The sequence below is a fragment of the Saccoglossus kowalevskii genome, chromosome 6 (genome assembly GCF_978046115.1).
Source record: "Saccoglossus kowalevskii chromosome 6, keSacKowa6.1, whole genome shotgun sequence".
NCBI classification, from domain to species: domain Eukaryota; kingdom Metazoa; phylum Hemichordata; class Enteropneusta; family Harrimaniidae; genus Saccoglossus; species Saccoglossus kowalevskii.
The window spans coordinates 10,898,649-10,919,562 of record NC_140646.1 but is presented as its reverse complement, the minus strand read 5'-3'; the positions used below and the strand labels follow the sequence as shown (position 1 = coordinate 10,919,562).

The window sequence follows — 20,914 nt, the reverse complement described above, 5'->3', positions numbered from 1 at the left end:
GTGAGTCTGTTAACACACAAGCATAAACGGTATAGTATTTACAATGTTTGGCTTTTTTAATACATTTTAAAATACATGGTAAATTGTGTGAGTCTGTTAACACACAAGCATAAACGATACAGTATTTACAATGTTTGGCTTTTTAATACATTTTAAAATACATGGTCAATTGTGTGGGTCCGTTAACACACACACAAGCATAAACGATACAGTATTTACAATGTTTGGCTTTTTTAATACATTTTAAAATACATGGTCAATTGTGTGGGTCTGTTAACACACAAGCATATGCGATACAGTATTTACAATGTTTGGCTTTTTTAATACATTTTAAAATACATGGTCATTTGTGTGGGTCTGTTAACACACAAGCATAAACGATACAGTATTTACAATGTTTGGCTTTTTTAATACATTTTAAAATACATGGTCAATTGTGTGGGCCTGTTAACACACAAGCATATGCGATACAGTATTTACAATGTTCGGCTTTTTTAATACATTTTAAAATACATAGTCAATTGTGTGAGTCTGTTAACACACAAGCATAAACGATATAGTATTTACAATGTTTGGCTTTTTTAATACATTTTAAAATACATGGTCAATTGTGTGGGTCTGTTAACATACACACACAAGCATAAACGATACAGTATTTACAATGTTTGGCTTTTTTATTACATTTTAAAATACATGGTCAATTGTGTGGGTCTGTTAACACACAAGCATAAACGATACAGTATTTACAATGTTTGGCTTTTTTAATACATTTTAAAATACATGGTCAATTGTGTGGGTCTGTTAACACACACACAAGCATAAACGATACAGTATTTACAATGTTTGGCTTTTTTAATACATTTTAAAATACATGGTCAATTGTGTGGGTCTGTTAACACACAAGCATACACGAAGTTTAATATTCTTTTTCATAAAATGACCCTGCTTGTCCAATTTCATCCCCGAAGAAAAAAATGTACCTAAAAAAACAAAACAACTGAAAACAGAGGACAAAAATTCTTATTATAGATTATAAATTCTTAGATTCTTATAATTTTGAGAAATACTTGAATGTATTGAATTTGAAACAAAAAAAATCAATGACAAAATTTAGTACTGATCATGAATAGAAAAAGGAGACATACTCAGTCGAATTAGAGTGTGTACTGACAAAGTAACCAGAATTAAATAGAAGACGGATAAACTGCACTTTTTGTTGTCATGTGCTTTCAATATAAATCAGAACGCCAACAAATCTTATAAAAACATTTTTTTTTTTTTTACAAGAAGCATGGGTGATCTCCAGAATACAATCGGGATACTATACAAATGCCACGTTAAAACACAGTCCGTGGTTGAACTGTGGGCAAAATAATAAATCGTTACTTTGATGTTGGATTGTTGCCATTGGCGGCGCTCTGTTGCGTTGCGCTCGTTGACCGTGACGTCAGCTGTTACAGCACTGAACAAGCATGGCTACCTGTACGGGCAGTGTGTTCGATGTCCCAACATTTTGTCTCGTTACAGGCGCTAGCAAAGGCATCGGACGTGGGATAGCGGTCGCACTGGCCGATACAATCGGGGAAGGTAGCATCATGGTTCTTGTTGCCAGATCGGAGACAGGGTTGCAGGAAACCAAACTGTTAATAACGAGCCGACGTGGGGGAGTCGAGGTTCGCGTATATCCATCGGATCTCAGCGACATGATTTCCCTCAGGAGCCAAATTGAATGTTTTTTCAGCGATGTCATACCAGCAAACTTTCAACACGCTATTGTAATACACAATGCCGGCTCCGTAGGTGATGTTAGTAAAACCTTGCGTGAATTCAACGAACCAGTCAAGCTGCAGAGTTATTTCGACTTCAACGTTACCTCTACCATTTGTATCACATCGGCGTTTTTAACCATGTTCCCAAAGATAGACCGATTGCGACGTACTGTAGTAAACATTTCATCACTGTGTGGCATACAACCATTCAATTTCCACTCCCTCTATTGCTCATCGAAAGCCGCCAGAGACATGCTATTTAAAGTTCTTGCTGCCGAAGAACCAGATATCCGTGTTGTGAGCTACGCCCCAGGCCCAGTTAACACCGACATGCGACACGAGGTGGAGGTAGCCCTGCTGACATTGGGCAATACAGACATGTACACTCGGTTGTACACGGACCTCACGGCCAAGGGGGCAGTACTGACTGTCGAACAAACTGTGGGTACATTAATGAAGCTGTTGTATGAGGATTCTTACGATAGTGGAGCACACGTTGACTATTATGATGTCAATAAATAGGATTCTTTCTCGATCGATAATACAGTCCATCACAGGCCCGTAGCCAGCACTTTTTAATAGGGGGTTCGAAAACAACAATAATATATTTTATGTGAAACTTGTGAATTTTATAATTTTCAAAAAGAAAAATAGCGGATTCTTTATCGTCTTAGAGCTATGTTACAAACATTTTAGTAATCTCGGTTTTAAATTCAATTGGCTTACTTTGTGTTACGTTGTTAAGTTATTTCACATAACATTTTTGAACTATTTTACAAGATTTTAGAGAAGGGGGTTACTGAACCATTCCCCACCAACAGACAAACACACCCGCACCCTAGATACTCTACGGCAAATTGTTATACTCAAACAAGACAATACTGTACCTGTCTTGGCATAACATTGTCTAGGCATTTTAAGGTAGAAATAACACAGGCTATACGTACTAATACAATAAGTTGACTACATTTGGCTGACACACTTGGAAAGAGCTGTGTATATGCCATCATAAACTTGAAGAATACAAAACTAATGAACCAAACTAGGAAAGTACAGTGTCGTGTTGTGCTGGAAAAATTACGGGACCGATCAATCCCGTTCGAACCCACACTGTACTTACTGAACGAACACTAGCACAAGACAGAGAGTGACTTCCATTACATTATTGTTGTATAAATATGCTTACTCGTTATAATATTTCACATCAGCTGCTTGAACGCGATCTTCATTACACCATCGCGGAATCACCGAATAAAAGCTTGCCCATTTATAACAACCTGTTTTGATTGGCTGCTGTTGAGCTGAGACGTAACTTCCCGATTGACATTTAAAGCTTGTTGCCACCAAAATGCTCACTGAGTCAAGTGATTTACACGATGATAATTATTTTAATTAATACTGTTTGTTTTAATATGTTCTAATCTACGATCATAATTGTATTCACTTCCAAAATTTAGGGGGTTCGACTGACCACGCCGAACCCCCCAAACAACGAGCCTGTCATCCCTGGATTATCCTACCACGTACATACTTGTAAATGTAGTAATTATTTGATGATAAATGAATACCGCTAAATTAAATACATTAAATAAGTAAACTAACAACATAACACATTATTTTGACTTTAACCTATTCAATACACTCAAGTCGAGCACATGATATTGTGGAGTTGATTATTGTAACTGTATCAGGGGTAAATTCTTCTCCTCGGGGTTCTCCACACTTGCCACCAGGGGGGGGGGGGGTAATCTCGTCTCGTCTCTCTATCGCGTCCCCTTGAGCAATCTGATTAAAATCCGATGTAGGTATGAGGCTCCAATTTTTTTTTTTTTTTTTTTTTTTTTTTTTATATATTTTTTTTTTTTTATATATATAACCCTTCATATTATATTTATTTGTATTTTAGTTTGAATATGTCGATTTTTTGGTTTTTCTTGCCGTTAATCAGTTCTTAGAAAATTGTGTCCCACTCGCCTCTAACTAGAAGACGCCGAACTGCAGCGTCAATGCGTGACCCTTGTTACGCAGGATGCCAGCGGCGGTGAAAACAAAGGCCCAAAACTCGCAGAAAACGGTACTTTGGGATGATTGTTGAGACTCCTCTGAACAGTGTAACAAGATTAGCCCTGCGTGTGTAACATATATAAATTTGGTTGTTCGGGATTACTTCAAAGTTTAGTTTAGTTTAGTTTGAGGGACTGTGGTTTGTGTTGTTTTCTCGAATTTTCACCGGCTCGACCGGCGTTCCACAGTAGCGCGCGCAAAGCCCATAGAAATACGTGGTACAGTGGTGCGCGTCTTAGCAACGTAGAACGTCCGTGACGTAGCTCCGCCCCGAGGATATGATAAAAAAAACTTCATGGGCTGGATACGGCTTTTGCTGCTCTCGGTCGTACGGCTTACGCGGCTTCGCAAGCTTGGGCGCTTCCGCCGCACGACGTGAGGCCGCAAAAGCCGTATCCAGCCCATAAAAACCTATAGACGTCCGTATTGACTTCAACGACTCACTTCACGCTGTAATAGCTATCACACTGAGTCTAATTCTTTTTTTTAAATACTGAGCTGCGCGTATATGCATTGCATTATGGGAGACAACTTTCCATTGGATATCCTCGGGACAATCTCCTTCCCATAGATCTTTGCGCTTTACGGATAAACAGACTTGTAATATTTGTACTGTGAAAGGATTAATTATTCACTGGGTTTTAATTCTGCTTGGTCCGCTGACTGTAAAATGCACCAAGTGAATATTAGTCATTTTACAGAAATTAATTCGTCCAGCAAAAGCGCACATTTGTATTGTCTGTATAAAAACAAAGGCAATTGATAAAGTCGCCGTTGGGATAATCAGCTGTTGCATTTGGTTCCTGTGAGTGCTCTGTGTCATTCTGCTATCCTACGGCAACATGCACGGTGAGAGCGATGCATTCGCTAATGAGATAGCTAGGTTATGTGTTAAACACTACACACATCACTTACCGAAGAAAGGCAAACCACAAGAAGGACGAGAATGGACTCTGTTGGCAGCTGTGTGCATGGCATTTGGTAAGGATGGGCGGGGTAGGGGCACAGGCGCTCGGAACGTTTCCTGGATAATAAAAAATGACCTAAAGTGAGATCGGCATAGTTAGTCAGTCGCCGGTAAATTCCCCTACTACTCATATAATAACACAAGATAGGAAAGCGTTGACACCATGACATCGAAACTTCCCGAAAATAACACGATTTTCCAAATTATTATATTATATTATATTATATTATATTATATTATACTATATTATATTATATTATATTATATTATATTATATTATATTATATTATATTATATTATATTATATTATATTATATTATATTATATTATATTGTGTTATTATATGAGTAGTAGGGGAATTTACCGGCGACTGACTAACTATGCCGATCCCACTTTAGGTCATTTTTTTATTATCCAGGAAACGTTCCGAGCGCCTGTGGGTAGGGGCGCATAGCGTTCACCCTATACTTCACTGACATTGTCTGTGTTTGCACGTTGTTGAATGGAGGTTCGATAAGTGAAGAGCAAAATCTCGCTCACCAGATCAGTTAAGAAATCACTCCCGTAAAGGATGAGGGCAATTTTCTCTTAAAGCAGATTAAGGGTTGACCATTTGAAATGGGAAAGGGAAGTTCGAGGGGAAAACTTTCCACGTTCACACATGTACAGAACATTTTATTTACAATTTTGTTTTTGAATATAGCGGTAAATGTACTTAATGCCATTTTTATTTAATCAACTTTCGAATAAAAGTATTAAAAGTAGCTGGAATCTTCTGCTCACCCCATTTAGTTCAAGACAAGTGTTCTTATGTTTCAAGGGGAAATTTTGCTCATTATTTACAATGAGAATTACTTATCTGATTTGGTGAACAAATTCTGCTGACGTGCAAAATTTTATTCACCAAATTTTGTGAGGCCTTTAGTTTGCAAACATTCTTATTCACCATGGCGATTAAATTCAATCAATAGCAAAAAAAAATAAATATCAAATTGGCAAGCAAAGCAAATCTGACGAAAAAACTTTGTAACAGATTATACAGCTTGACAATCCACGTTTTAACACTTTACACAAACGCATTTCATTATCTGCCATATTTCATTATTTAATTCAACAATAGCTGAATATTTTGTAATTCTCAGTGAAATGCCATGCAGTTTGCAGCAGAGTGGTGTGATTGAAGTGGATCTCATCCTGTCAGTAAATCTGTGTCTGCCGAGAATGATACAAAGGACATCAATGAAAGTTGGAACATTGGATCCCCAACAATTGTGATCCTCACACAGCAGAACTATACATATTTCATGTATTCAATTCCCTCAGCACACTGGAGTCCTTTCTAAGCTTTCTTTGATTTTTTTAATTTTGATGCTGTTTGAAAAAATGAATAAGTAAAGAAATAGAGAAATAACCAGTACATTGATAACAATGTTTCTTTTAGTACCAGGTAATAGTACTGGCATTTTTTATTTGTTTTTTCAGGGAACAAAATAAAAGTAATTGCTATGGGTACTGGCTCCAAGTGTATTGGAAAAAGCAAAATGAGTGAAAAGGGTAAGTCGTAATAAATGGCTTTTATATTCACATCATGTTCAAATTTACATTTATTTCCAATTATTATTGAAAAATCAACATAGTATTGAAGTTTGCTGAATTTAATAGGCGGATATGTGTATATTTTTGGCCATGGATATGTATATTGTCTTTTATCACATGTCATTACAGGCAGTGTTATAAATGATAGCCATGCTGAAGTGATTGCCAGAAGATCATTTATCAGGTGAGCTCACAACCAAGTCCCTCTTCAAGGAGGAACTATTGTATCCAAATACAGTACCTCCACAAAGGAGGACTAGTGTGTCTAAAAATATTTCCTCTGCATAGAGGGACTAGTGTGACTGAATACAATCCCTCCCCAAAAAGGGATGAGTAGGTGTTTGAATTCTGTTTTGGGTATGTGCTAACCACAACTATGGGTTACCTATGTAATATATAATAATTTCTCAGATGATAACAGAAGTAAAATAATTGTCTTATAAATTCAAAAAGGAAGGACCTAATGGTGATATGGAACCCAGCTCAAGAGTTGTGTGTGTGTCTCAGATTAATCTTGAAGGAAATTACTTTACATCGAATTCTGATTCTGGAATATTTTCAATCATTGAATAGAAAATCCTACGTGTGATTTGGTAGTTTGATGACATCGTAAGATGCTGAAAACTCACAACTGAATGCATGGAATTGCTCAGTGATGTTTTTGTTAGGCCGATATTTTGCATTTATTTCAGTACACATATTACTCTACATGTGAAAGACTTCAAACCAAATTTTCAGTATGTTAATATTTGAGAAAGATGAATACTCGTAATGAACTCATCACAAAAATATTAGCGATGATACTAGAAAAAAATTGCTTCTTGTCCTGAGATGTTCCTAACAAATGATGTGGTGATGTGCCCTTTTATTGTTGTTTTTTTGGGCAATTTTTTTTTACACTTTCACAGAATTTTTGCAGAAAAAAAAAGAAGTTGTGAGCAGTCTCTTTTGAACTTGAAATTTTATTACAGGTATCTATATCATGAATTAGGCAAAGTATATCGAGGTGATACAAGTGATGTTTTTACCAGTTTTGGTCTAGATGGAAGATGTCAAGTGAAAAATAATGTTGCATTTCATTTCTATACAAGTCATACCCCATGTAAGTATTAGTTTTTACTGTTTTATCAATTGATATTGACATGATTCTTAAAGTGACAGTCATCATAACTCGCATTACTTGTGTGCTGAATACAATACAGACTGTGTCAGACTTTGTAATAGTTGAAGGTTTTTTATGATGATAGCATACTATAATTTACAATCGTGAGCGTTTTTTAGCACCCAACAGCCATATTGCATACTGTGTATTCTCAGGAGTGAACATCACCGTCTGGCAACCAAAACCGTTGATTGTTGCTTAGTTGAGACTGTGCTGTTTTCTTGAATGCTTTCACCTGCTTTTCAACCAGCATTCCACAACAGCTCGCATTGAGCCTATAGGATGAAATTCAATACCTGTAAAATTACACTACATGCAAAATTACAAAAAGCAGTTATTGAGAATTATAATACTATGTGCTGCAGATTATTGAAATGGTGCATTCTTGTTGAACTGTTGGTACAATGTGCTGCCTTATCATTAAGTAACTAGGTAGCGTGGTCACTTAACATGCACACAAAACAAATTGTGTGTGAATAAAATATATTCAATGTGAGAATCATTTAAACAATGAACTCATTTTTTTCATTATCAAACTACATGTTGATGTAATTCACCTTGACCACATACTTACCTTAATAATTGTCTAATTTTTCCAGTCATCAAGGATTTGGAGCGAGGGAGTCGTCACCTGCACATGCAACAGATGGCCATAGCATGTTGTTGTTTACAAGTAAGCGTCTACCCATTTTAGCATAAAAGTATGTTGTTGTGTGTGCACAGGTGACGACCCTTTCGCTCTGTCATCACAGCAATGTCATGTGACACTTTTCAACTGCAACTCTCATTACATATTCATAAACCATATACTGACTTTGTGATACAATGTGATACAATGTGGTCTATCGGGGTTTACCGATCAATCAATGTCATGTTTTGCAAGTATGATGAGAAACACTCACATTTCATTTGAAACAAGAATCAAGTATCAAAACAGTAATGGTTTATCTAATATGACATCCAGGTGGAGATGCTTCTATCTTTCCAAAAGAGGATAACGAAGATGATATAAAATTAAAAAAGTCATCTAAGAGATGCAATGAAGACACAGAGACAATAGATGTAACAAAAAGAATCAAGATTTCCCAAAATGATGCAAGTCAATGTGGCACTTTGGAAAGATGTGAAAAAGAAGAAAAGTGCATAGAACTGGAAAATGTAGTGTGTGCTGAATCACAGAGGCGAGAAATGGATGTATGCTATGCAGGTCAAGGTGGAAATGGTAAACAAGGGGCAGGTAACCAAGGTAGCCAGGATTTAATTAGAATTGATATCGCTACACAGCGAGATACTATACCTTCATCGCCATGTGATATCCAGCGTGAAATGGATGTATTACCACTGGTGTCTGAGAAAAAGCATGTGACAAATGCTAAGGACATTTACCGAACTGGTGCCAAGTGCTTACCAGATGGGCCACAGGATCCGGGTACCAGTGGTGAAGGTTATCATCATGTTGGAATATTAAGAACCAAACCTGGACGAGGTGATCGAACGTTGTCGATGTCTTGTAGCGACAAGATTGCTAAGTGGAATGTTATTGGTTGCCAAGGTGCTCTGTTGTCCCATCTCTTAGTACAACCAGTTTATTTTGATACAATAACCGTTGGTTGGTAAGTTATAATTTGTATTTAGCCTTAAAGAGTAGGTCATGTGATCAAACACATGGATTATCATGTTATCTTACTTGAATGAATTCATAAATGACAATTATAATTTCCATTGTAATCTGCAGTTGTGTTTACAGTAAACCAGCCATGGAACGTGCTGTCATTACCCGCTGTGATGGAGTGTCTAACTTACCAAGGCTGTACAGAAAACATAGACCACGTTTGCTGTATTCAGACAAAGTGTTTCCTTCTAGTAAAGCTAGTATGGAGAGAAAACACAATAAATTGCTTGGAAAGCTCACACCATGTGGATCAGGTATGTACTTTTTTTGGCCATTTTATGGTTTGCCTCTCAGTGTATAAATTTCTCAGTTGATTTTAATAAAGAACATTGCTGCTAACATTTCATTTTACTCCGACCAATGAAAAGGATTTAGGCATGTGTAATTTAAATTAATTATAAATCTAAGTATTTTAGAATCCTGGAATCAAATTTACAAGCTGCTTTTATAGAGTTGCGTCGGGTACAACTTACATAATTATGAAATTTAATTGTTTTGGTATATTAACACCATGTCCATCAGTGCATCGGTATTTCAGGATTTGTGGCCATGCAAACCAATTAATTTTATAATTTTTCATGGTGATCACAAAAATCAGTGAAGTATGTTCTGCATTAAATTGGAAATACAACTTTAAGAAGCTTGTCAGTGATGTCATTAGATTTGGCAGTTTTTACAGTAAGTTATAGATTGAGATCGGCCTAGCCACTGTACATGTTAGAATACTAAACAAAAGGAATGTTGATTATGTTAATTTATAAATGCAAATTAGACTGGCAGTTCAGCATTCTATTTGAAGAACACTTAGTTATAGTGTGTTAGCTTAGTTTGCATAAATAATATCCCATAATATATTTTGTTATGATAAATTCCAGATGATGCACCTATATGTAGTATCAAGAATTTATAATCTGATGAAGATCTAATTCCACACATGCGTCACTCATTGAAACCAAAAAGTTAATATACACATGAAACAATTATGTCTTTCCTTTGTACCAAAATCTGTCAAAGAAAAATAGAACAAAATCATGGCATTACAAAATCAGTAATGGAACATCCAAGAAAGTGTTGAAGACACGTATAAATATCACTAACATGACGGCCATTTTGAATCAAATCACAACAAAATGATGTGGATCAGTAACCCACCAGGAGTGATGACAATACCAACTTTGAATGAAATTTGTTCTGGTCTACCTGATAAATGGTTGATGAGAATTTCAAATATCGCTTATTTTGTTTTTTAGGGACAAAAATGGCTGCCATTTGCATGATAAACAACAATGGAACAAAAAAACAAATTGCCATTGTATATATGCCATTGTGACTTGTTTTTTTTACCAATTTTGAACATTGTATGCATGCACGGGTGGAATCCATATCATAAAGTCCTGTTTTGAACTACTGTCTTACATCAACTAGAAATATGATCTCAGTTTTAACAAATAAATTTGACACTTCTACTTGTCTGTTCATAAGTTAGAAAAAATTAAAAATAATACAGTTGGAAAATTAAAAAAATCCATTTATTTCCTTCAGCTATAATTTGGTGCGATATTCCAAGAAATAATCTAGAAGTCTCAGTGAATGGTTTTAAGCAAGGTGTGATTGCAAAGTCACTGGACTCACCAAAAGCAAGGTACACTTCAATTTGATTAACATATTAAAATGTATTGTATTTCTATGTCATCTCAATTATCACATCATCTGCTGATGCTGTATTTTTACATCCAACTATTCCTTACTACTGTAAAAGGATTAATTATTCACTGCACTAAATTAAAGCCCAGTGAATATGTAAAATTTAGCATAGAACACATTATCTAAATGATAAAATCGTGAATTTAAAACCCATTGAAATGATAAATCAGTGTAATTGAAACCCTGTGAAAATTTGTCATTTTACTGTATTGCTTACGACAGGCGATGTGTTTAATAACTTTTGCCAGATACGTATTACAGAATGTACAAAAGGATATACTGACAAATTTTCAGGGATTTTTGTGCTGACAAAGGAGTAGATTTGTCTGGAGTCACCATTTTGGAGTGTGCATTTCTGCTGCAATCATGTCAAAATTATAATGCAACTTTGATGCAACAAGGTACCCCACACCAAATTCTATTGTCAATAAATGTGCCGGTGAATAACATTTTACAATGAAAGGACTACTGGCACAACAATCTCAACATAGCAACATTACTTGTACATTTATTTACAAATTTATAGTAGACATGCCTAGAAAACAGACAGAGGCAGCTGGCATATGCATAAAATTCATGGTAATTACATGTGCATGGTGCAAGCTCTTATAATCTCAGTAATATGAACATTGATTTTCAACCATCACACATTTGTAACGGTAGCAACTCTATTTATGTCTGGGGTATGAACTGTGAATTGTCAAATCAATGATTTTAATATTTGCACAGATGACCGATGCTTCATGCTGATTGAAACTCAAAGGAATGGATGTGTGGAATCAAGAGCTGTAGTGCATGCCTACATCAAGCATACATGTTTAAAGGATCAAGTGATAGTCTGCATAAATATTTCAACCGACTTTAGTTTTTTTGAGTACTACCGGTATACCACATACCGAAAACAATCCTGGCAGTGGGAAAAGCTACAAAAAATGCATTGGCAACTCTTCACGATCAGCAACACATGCACAATGTTACATTTTCTTTATGACTAGTTGTTACATGTCAGGTCAACTCTGTTTGGGTACATATGCTTTAGAGACGGCACTAATCAGATCTTTGCATTTTCCTGTGATAAAAACGCAACTTCTCGGTAGAACCAGGCTATGTTACATCAAGCATGCGAAACCTTGCATTTCAGATGAATCATTGGATAACAAAATCCAACTGAAATTTTTGCCAGCACTGTTATCTTGAACAAAAATGACCAATGTAGTTCGTACGTGTGGCAACGATCAATACCTGCTTCATAAAGTGAAGGCATAATTCTGTTATTTTGAATTACAATATCCTGCATTAATTTTTAGCAGAAAAAGAAACTTTACAAGGTATACACACACTTGGAACACTTATTAAAAAGTGTTATCAAAGGTAATTTGTACACACAATCAAATGAAGCCGAAATAATCACCAATGTTTTGATGCACTGAAAGGCAACAGAATGTGAATTTTTATTATATATTTTCAATAATTAGCACAAATTCAGACCATAAAATAATTTACATACTGGTAGTCAAGAATGCAACTTTAATGCTGTTATCTTTTGATATCTTAGATGCAGTGTTTGCAAAGCAGAAATGTTTTCCACATTCAAGTCATTAGTAGAGAGTATTCCTATTACCAGAAGACCAGACACTTTGAGGCAAGTGAATGCTCCACTTATAATGTGGTTTGTATTGTACTACACTTTGATACATGTGTGCACAGACAGACAGACAGACATAAATACAGATGGCATGACAACATTAGGTCCCATGCTTGGATTGTGTTTCATCTGTGTGCACAAACAGACAGACACGGCAATAGTTCCCATTCAGTATGTCTTTCTGTACATAAGTACATCAATATTGTTACAATGTTCTACTTTTAATGTTTTAGGTGTTCCAAACTGGACACATACTTGGAATACAAAGAAGCTGCAAGTGAATACCAGAAAGCATGGAAGTCTGTTCAGCAAGTCTTCACTACATGGGTGAAAAAACCTAAAAATTACTTGGAATTCTCATGTTAACGGACAACTGTCTTTTCAAAGTTCACAAAAAATATTGTTCAGATTTCAAGTTTATTCAAAGCGTATTAGTTATAGAGTGGAAAAGGTGTTCTTCTTGGATAGATTTCTGGTTTTAAAATTGCATTGTCTTCTGTATTTTGTTGAAAGCACTGAACATGCAAAGTAAATTGGATCCTGAACCATAATAGCTTCCACTTGGTACACATGTACTGAAACAGTGTGCCCCCATAGCAAGATCTCCCACATCCATACTTGGTACACATGTACTGAAACAGTGTGCCCCCATAACCAGATCTCCCACATCCATACTTGGTACACATGTACTGAAACAGTGTGCCCCATAACCAGATCTCCCACATCTATACTTGGCACACATGTACTGAAACAGTGTGCCCCCATAACCAGATCAACCACATCCATACTTGGCACACATGTACTGAAACAGTGTGACCCCATTGCCAGATCTCCCACATCCATACTTGGTACACATGTACTGAAAAAGTGTGCCCCCATAACCAGATCTCCCACATCCATACTTGGTACACATGTACTGAAACAGTGTGCCCCCATAACCAGATCTCCCACATCCATACTTGGTACACATGTACTGAAACAGTGTGCCCCCATAGCCAGATCTCCTGCATCCATACTTGGTACACATGTACTGAAACAGTGTGACCCCATAGCCAGATCTCCCACATCCATACTTGGCACACATGTACTGAAAAAGTGTGCCCCCCATAACCAGATCTCTGACATCCATACTTGGTACACATGTACTGAAAAAGTGTGCCCCCATAACCAGATCTCCCACATCCATACTTGGCACACATGTACTGAAACAGTGTGCCCCCCATAACCAGATCTTCCACATCCATACTTGGCACACATGTACTGAAACAGTGTGCCCCCCATAACCAGATCTTCCACATCCATACTTGGCACACATGTACTGAAACAGTGTGCCCCCATAACCAGGTCTCCCACATCCATACTTGGTACACATGTACTGAAACAGTGTGACCCCATAACCAGGTCTCCCACATCCATACTTGGTACACATGTACTGAAACAGTGCCCCCCCCCCATAACCAGATCTCCCACATCCATACTTGGTACACATGTTCCCATGCTATAACGCAACCTGGATAAGTGCAATTGAGACACAAGACTTGTTTTTTGCTCTTCAAATAATGGTTCATTTGTTCGTGTCCACTGTTTCGAATACCATGGCTACATTAGTCAGAGGAACAGCAGGCTTATTGACGGGAAACAATGAATGTATTATTCACTGGGTTTTAATTCCACCATTTTTACTGATAAGTAACTCATTGTATCCGTTTAACAAATTTGTGAAATTAAAACACTGAATATGCTCAAAACATCAAAATAATGAAATTAAATGTCAGTGAAAATAAATGACACAATGGCACTATATTCTATATGTATAGCAGTTTATTGACCCAAACCACATAGTTGAAAATTACTTAAACCCTAAAATGTACACAACAATGTATATATTAAAACAAATCAACATTACTGCTTCACTTTAATTATTTTTAAAATGATAATTATCTTTAAAACCATAGCGTCTACTTTTTTATCGATATTCATTAATCGTCGTCAAAATACATTTCCATGGTCATTATTCAGAATGCTAGTAACGAAAAGTGGGTTGAGCTGTCCAAAGTGCTTTAAACATTGTGTAATCAAGTCAATGTAAAAGTACAGGAGGGTGACAAGATCAAAGTTAAAGATTAGAGGTCGTTGCAAAGTGTGCGTTTCAATTTCATGTAAACAATGTGTTTTACACACATTGTAATGGACTTGTATCAGAACGTGATGTGATGACATCGCCCTTTAAGAATCTACAAGAAAGCACAGTAGTTTATGAATAGTTAAATGTAATTAAAATGCATTATAAGGTAAAGCTGCTCCTTTCAATGTAAACTAGGATCATAGTTTACCAGCTATTCAAAATTCCGTATTCTACATGTCACATCTAAAATAATAGATTTGTACAGTAAATGACAGAAACCTGGGGACATTATAAACATAAATCAAAATTCAAAAAAGCCATGCATGGCACAATCCCCGTTAGTTATCAAATTTAAGATATATAGTTTTGTTTATAGTAATATACATTGTAGCTGGAATATAACCATGTCGGGAATATGATATTTTAACATTAAAATGATTGACATTTGTATCTGATCGTCAAACAAGTACTTGTCCATATTGAGAGATATTGCTCTGGAACAGCATTCAAAATCAGCCATTTTGAATACATGTATATATATATAACATGATGTATAACGAATATATAAAATTTGAATATAATCAGTCAAAGCATTTAAGAGATATGGCTCTAGAAGCCCAATCATTAAAACGAAATGTCCGCCAGTCAGCCATTTTGAATCCGATCTGAAAAATAAATGATGTGCATCAGGAACCTGTAATGTCTAATATATGTACCAAGTTTGAACAAAATCCATTCATAAATGCCAGAAATGCTTGATATTTGATGATTTTTTAGCACAAAAATGGCCACCATTCGGCCATTTTGAATAGAATCGTCAAACCAATATATCTGTCTATCTATGACATGATGTATAATGAAAATTTAAAATTTGAATATAATCAGTAAAAACAAGTCGGATATATGGTCTAGAAGCCCATTCATTAAAACAAAATGGCCGCCAGACAGCCATTTTGAATCTGATCTGAAAAATAAATGATGTGCATCAGGAACCTGTAATGTCTAATATATGTACCAAGTTTGAACGAAATCCATCCATAAATGCTAGAAATTCTTGATATTTGATGATTTTTTAGCACAAAAATGGCCACCATTCAACCATTTTGAATAGGATCGTCAAACCAATATATCTGTCTATCTATGACATGATGTATAATGAATATTTAAAATTTGAACATAATCAGTGAAAGCAAGTCGGAGATATGGCACGAGAACCACATTCATTAAAACAAAATGGCCACCAGTCGGCCATTTTGAATCTGATCTGAAAAACAATGATGTTCATCAATGTCCTATAATATTGAACAAAATCCATCTGTAAACAGCCGGGAAATGCTTGCACGCACGCACGCACACAGGTCAAAACATAAGTCACCGTTTTCGGACTGCGTCCGAACGGGGACTAATAAGAATTTAAATTTACCAATTCTAAAATGTTATATTTTGACACAAGTATTGATTATTATTATTAATGAGCTACTTCAACATCATCCAATTAGAAAGTGTATTAACTTAAATAATTACGTCACATGAGAATATACATGCATTAAGTGGATATAGACTCATCACTATTATATATTTGAATGAAAGATGTGGATCTGTATTTACTGATTTTTATTATACACATGTTTATAAACTAAGGTACAGATTTCTGTCATTCACTGTAAAATACTATTTACATGGTAATTACCATACCTTGGGCTATACTAAACATACCACAGTGGTGGGATTGAGCTAATCGTTCGTTACCTCAATTTAAATGGGATCATGTACAGTTGATAATATATTGGTATCTAGTGGAATGTGAAAATAATATTTTTGAAATCCAAATATATGTGGATTGAGCACTCCAGAAATTAGTGAAATAAATAAAGTGCTGGTAGAAAGTACTACATTCATGTTTAACCCTTTGAGTTCAAAAGTAAACTTTTATTGCCATTCACAAATTACACCTCACATAATTTTTATTTTAAAATTCTGCTCAAGATTTGTTACCAACAGAAAATGATGTATATTTGGTCCAAAATTATCAAAAACAAAATTTTTTAAAAATGCATAAAAATAGACAAAATGTGGCACCAACATTTTGGCAGGAAAAATGTAGCACTCAAAGGGTGAAGGTTTTTACAAGTAGGAATAAATGTTATATGATACAAACATTTATTGACTGTGATGGCTTAATTTATTGCCCCTTGTATGGTTAACCTTTTCACCACCTTTTTTTTCTGCACTTTTTTTTATATTATTCTTTAATATTTCTGGAAGTGAACCTTTATTTTGCCGACAGACAAAATTTGATACACAATTATCAATTTTTACTCAAATAATTTGTCTGTTTTTGTCCCAGTCCTGTAAAGTACAGACTAAAAATGGGACTATTTTGTGATGAAAAGCGGCATCTGGTGGTGAGAAGGTTAACAGACCCTCACAAACTTGGGATCTTCTGAAATGCTAAATATTTTATTCAGTCAAAAATGATTACTATAATCTACCATAACCTGTGTTCTAATTAGTTGAAATTGAATATTCAGATTTGTTTAAAACTTACTGGTATGTAATATTTAAGATCAGTTAATAAATGATCACATTGGCATGCATCTAAAAAAACATTTATCTACGATGGTCTATATTTCTACATATACCTACCAGTTACCAGTATTAATCTATGAATAAAATCTGTCCATATACAGTATGATAAAAAGCCTGACATGTCAGTGATTCGTGTGTAGCTACACACAAATGTGAGCTTGAAAAATTGCAGTGGCAGTTTGTAATAGTGAGTAGAAGAAGCTTGCTTTTTATATCTCAATTTTACATTCAATTAGCATATCATAACAGGTGGAATACATGTACATGTAAAGTTGAATCATTAAACTAAAAATACTTCACTTTGCTTTATGTATATACGACACAATGGGGTGTATGTAAGCTATGAGATAAGAAATGTTTATGTGTAATTTGCATCTGAATTCTTGGCATCTGTCTGTTTTTAAAAAAAAAAGTCATTTCGTAATGGTGAGAAAATGTAAATGCTGCAGATTTTGGAGTAAGTTTTTGCTGTGACATAGAATAGCACAGAATGTGAGAATCTTTTGTCAAGCCGAAACGATCGAGTTTTCGAAAGGCAGTCCATTGCTGGGGTTTCATCTTCCGAAAGTGTTTTCACCACTATATGCAACGTATAGAAATTGATCTTCATCTTGGTGTTCTTCGTATATCTGACCCATAGTAGAACTGAAAAGTAACGAAAGGCGGTTGAAACATGTCATAAGGAACAAACAATGAGAACATCAAAGATGTAACTCCTCCGTCCTGAGTGTCTATATACATGTTATAGCATAATTGTCAGTTGAGTTATACAGCACTGATTTATCTGACTGTTACATGGAGGTGTTAGGGTCGGGTAGCCAATCAGGCACAGCTGCAGGGCCGCCTAATTTTTGCTAAAACAATAACTTAACTTACATTCCTCTTGAGATTCAATCACCTTGCAGGAAATGACCACATTCATTGAGTAAAAAATAAAAATCTAGTGATCTTGTTCGATTAATAACTGTTGAGTTAATTGATTCATTATAACTCAATACCATTCAAAATTTAGTTTTAATGATGCTTGATCAAAGTCATTATTGACCTCGGATGTGCCTCATTTAATAATGTCTTATTTGGGACATTAAAATTAAATATTGAATGGAAGCAGTTTCAGGTCTCAAGTATGGACATTTAAAACCAGTAAAGCTCATTGTATTCAATTATTATTAACCTAAATGTGAATTTTTAAATGCATGAATATTTTACCTTGTCGTGGGCAAAACACGTTCAATGAAGAGAAAAATTGCTCTCTCAGGTGGAAGCTGAATTCTTTTACGAATAATCCACATGAACTGTGCAACAGTGATGTCTGCAGGTACTAGAAATTTTCTTTTATCAATGTCTGGAATTTGAGATTTGGGAACTTTTTCCACTACAACTGGAATGCGTTCAGGGTATTTAGCGCGGATTTTGGAAGCCTCTGCACGTCTTTGATCTGCAAACAAAAAATCAATTATTAATACTATAATACAACTCTATTTATAAAATTAGGAATATTTGAACACAGTAAAACCAGTCAAAACACCAAAGGGACAAAGAAAACTGTTTACTTTACACAGAGGTAATGGGACAGCTGCATTGATTACCAATTGACCTTGATGATTTAAATAACAGTCAACCATCTCAAATTAAATAGTCAGATTTTGACACCAAGTACAGACTTGAGGGTACTTCACACATATATGAAGACTGTTCACTGTTCATTTAATTAGTAAAATATCAGTATAGCTCATAATAGTGTAACAAGACACTAACTGAACATGGATTGAAAAGTAGGTCATTAGTTGCGTTCACGCACAGCTCCTTAGCACGGGCTAAGAGGTCAAATTCCCTAGCCCGTGCTAAGAAAACGTGCGTGAACGCTTAGCACGGGCTAAGGAATGCTAAGTACGGGTTAAATCTGACCCGAATTTAAGACGCGGTCTGGACTTTAGCACGGGCTAACGAAGTATGCGCGAACGCTTAGCCCAGGGCTAAGCGCCCTCTGCGGCGACCTTTGGGTGTAAAAATTGTCCCATGTTCGTATAACGACACTATTCCACCAGTCATTACTTTAAAATTAGAACGAAACATGCCAGCAGCAGAAATAGAACCTCGCGCATGTCATCCATTTTTCGTTCGTAAATACATGTAGCGGCTTACCAAAGGTCACCGACTAATGGCACCCCTTAGCCCGTGCTAACGACTGGCCCTCCCTGTGCGTGGACGCAATTGGGTCTAGCCGAAATGCAAATAGGCTAGATAAGCCTAAATCAGCTTAAATCTTAGCCCGTACTTTGTGTAACGTGAACACAACTATTAGCTGACCTACTTAGGATGTAAATAAAAATTTGAATGTGGATTATCAAGCATGAAAGTCTAAACATACACAGTGAGTACATGTTTTCTCAGCAAATCAAACATTTTTTGGGAGTGAGGCAAAAGAGAAACTAAACGAATTGCCAATTAACACCTCTTATACATAGAGCTTAATTAAATTGGGAACGACAATACAAATAAGACGTGAAATCTGCCCTCTGAAAAATTGTGTTTGGCAAGTGAACAAAAGAGCATGAATTCAGCAAAAATAAACCAAATTCAAAATTACTGCAGGCACTTGCAAAAACAAGTGATTATGATAGGTTTCCATTCATCACTTATAAAAACATTGATGCAATTGTTTTTGAGAGTTTTTCTAATGTTGGAAAAACAATTACATGTAGTTAAATTTAATGGATTATTTTTGTTATAGTTAGATTCACTTTGTTTTAGCATTTATTAGAAATAAATAAAGGTGAGTGATTACGTCATTACAGAATGAATTAGAATACTTGATGCCCCACCCATTTAATAATGTTAGGCTAAAATAGTCAAACATGGTATCTCAAAGTCATTGTACTGATTCACTTGTGATGATGACTCAGCCTCATCCCAAGTTGGTACAACAATGACATGTCATTGTCAAGATCGTGTTATGGCTGCAACGTTCAGATAATGTATTTGAATGTCAAATACTTTAGCACTGTAATATAACGAATCAAAACCCTTGAATCTAAAACTGGTACCACACTGGTAGTTAGTAGAAGAGTACACAATGCAAATAATACATTTTTTTCACTGTTGTTTAGGGCTATTTTGAGCAATGACACAACAAACAATGACGACACATGAAATGGCGAGTAAAATAACTGCATAGGTCACTAAAAAATTCCGAATTATAACAATTCTGAACCATGATTGTGGTAACCTGTTCATGTCAACGATGTTGTTTATACTTGTTTTTATAAATATCACTAGTAAGCTTATTGTCCGGCAGGTGACAATTTATGGCCGCCCACCGTTGTCCCTGCGTAGTTCGTTGCATAAATAATGAATTAGTCGTTCAGCCGACAGTGGAAGGAAAATGTTGAATATTCTCACCTATGCTGTGTTCTTCTTTGAACTGCCACTTCATTTTTTCAAACAAATTTACAAAAATGGTTAAAATTCTTCACAGTGTGTCGTTGACGCAGTAATAGAAATATCGAGTACGTTCGGGTGTTATGGCGCAATCTCAGAATCTGTAGGTTTGTTGTGTCATGTGATTAAAGGACTCCCAGCTGACCTTTAATAGCCGTCCCACAATGCCAAGCGGGCAAT

The 20,914-nt window shown here is 35.7% G+C and overlaps 2 protein-coding genes and 1 pseudogene across 3 annotated transcripts; 2 read left to right on the top strand and 1 right to left on the bottom strand.

The window, feature by feature from the left end:
- The first annotated feature begins 1,465 nt into the window (after positions 1-1,465).
- LOC100369582 (sepiapterin reductase pseudogene) lies at positions 1,466-3,045 on the top strand (annotated as a pseudogene).
- Positions 3,046-4,230: 1,185 nt separating this feature from the next.
- LOC102806186 (tRNA-specific adenosine deaminase 1-like) lies at positions 4,231-14,484 on the top strand. The gene is made up of 9 exons (XM_085500045.1): positions 4,231-4,814; positions 6,283-6,354; positions 6,526-6,580; positions 7,368-7,498; positions 8,523-9,171; positions 9,294-9,484; positions 10,773-10,872; positions 12,490-12,576; positions 12,813-14,484. The coding sequence occupies exons 1-9, from the start codon at positions 4,676-4,678 to the stop codon at positions 12,943-12,945; spliced, it is 1,557 nt and encodes a 518-aa protein (XP_085356171.1). The 5' UTR covers positions 4,231-4,675; the 3' UTR covers positions 12,946-14,484.
- On the bottom strand, positions 14,383-20,884 carry LOC100369145 (gamma-aminobutyric acid receptor-associated protein-like 2). Of its 2 annotated transcripts, none has more exons than XM_085500044.1 (3): positions 20,696-20,884; positions 18,503-18,731; positions 14,383-14,813 (listed from the first exon to the last, which is right to left on the bottom strand). In XM_085500044.1, the coding sequence occupies exons 1-3, from the start codon at positions 20,727-20,729 to the stop codon at positions 14,753-14,755; spliced, it is 324 nt and encodes a 107-aa protein (XP_085356170.1). In that variant the 5' UTR covers positions 20,730-20,884; the 3' UTR covers positions 14,383-14,752. The 2 variants fall into 2 exon arrangements, with proteins under 2 accessions (XP_085356170.1, XP_002740384.1); XM_002740338.4 differs by having other exon boundaries at positions 14,383-17,938; positions 20,696-20,883.
- Between the last annotated feature and the right edge of the window lie 30 nt (positions 20,885-20,914).

Coding starts and splice junctions, on each gene's coding strand:
- LOC100369145 (XM_002740338.4), bottom strand. CDS start 20,729: ATGAAGTGGCAGTTCAAAGAAGAACACAGCATAG. Junction 18,732..20,695: donor CAAAGAAGAACACAGCATAG/GTGAGAATATTC, acceptor TTTTGTTTGCAG/ATCAAAGACGTGCAGAGGCT. Junction 17,939..18,502: donor CGTGTTTTGCCCACGACAAG/GTAAAATATTCA, acceptor GTTACTTTTCAG/TTCTACTATGGGTCAGATAT.
- LOC102806186 (XM_085500045.1), top strand. CDS start 4,676: ATGCACGGTGAGAGCGATGCATTCGCTAATGAGATAGCTAGGTTATGT. Junction 6,355..6,525: donor AAGCAAAATGAGTGAAAAGG/GTAAGTCGTAAT, acceptor ATGTCATTACAG/GCAGTGTTATAAATGATAGC. Junction 10,873..12,489: donor CTGGACTCACCAAAAGCAAG/GTACACTTCAAT, acceptor TTGATATCTTAG/ATGCAGTGTTTGCAAAGCAG.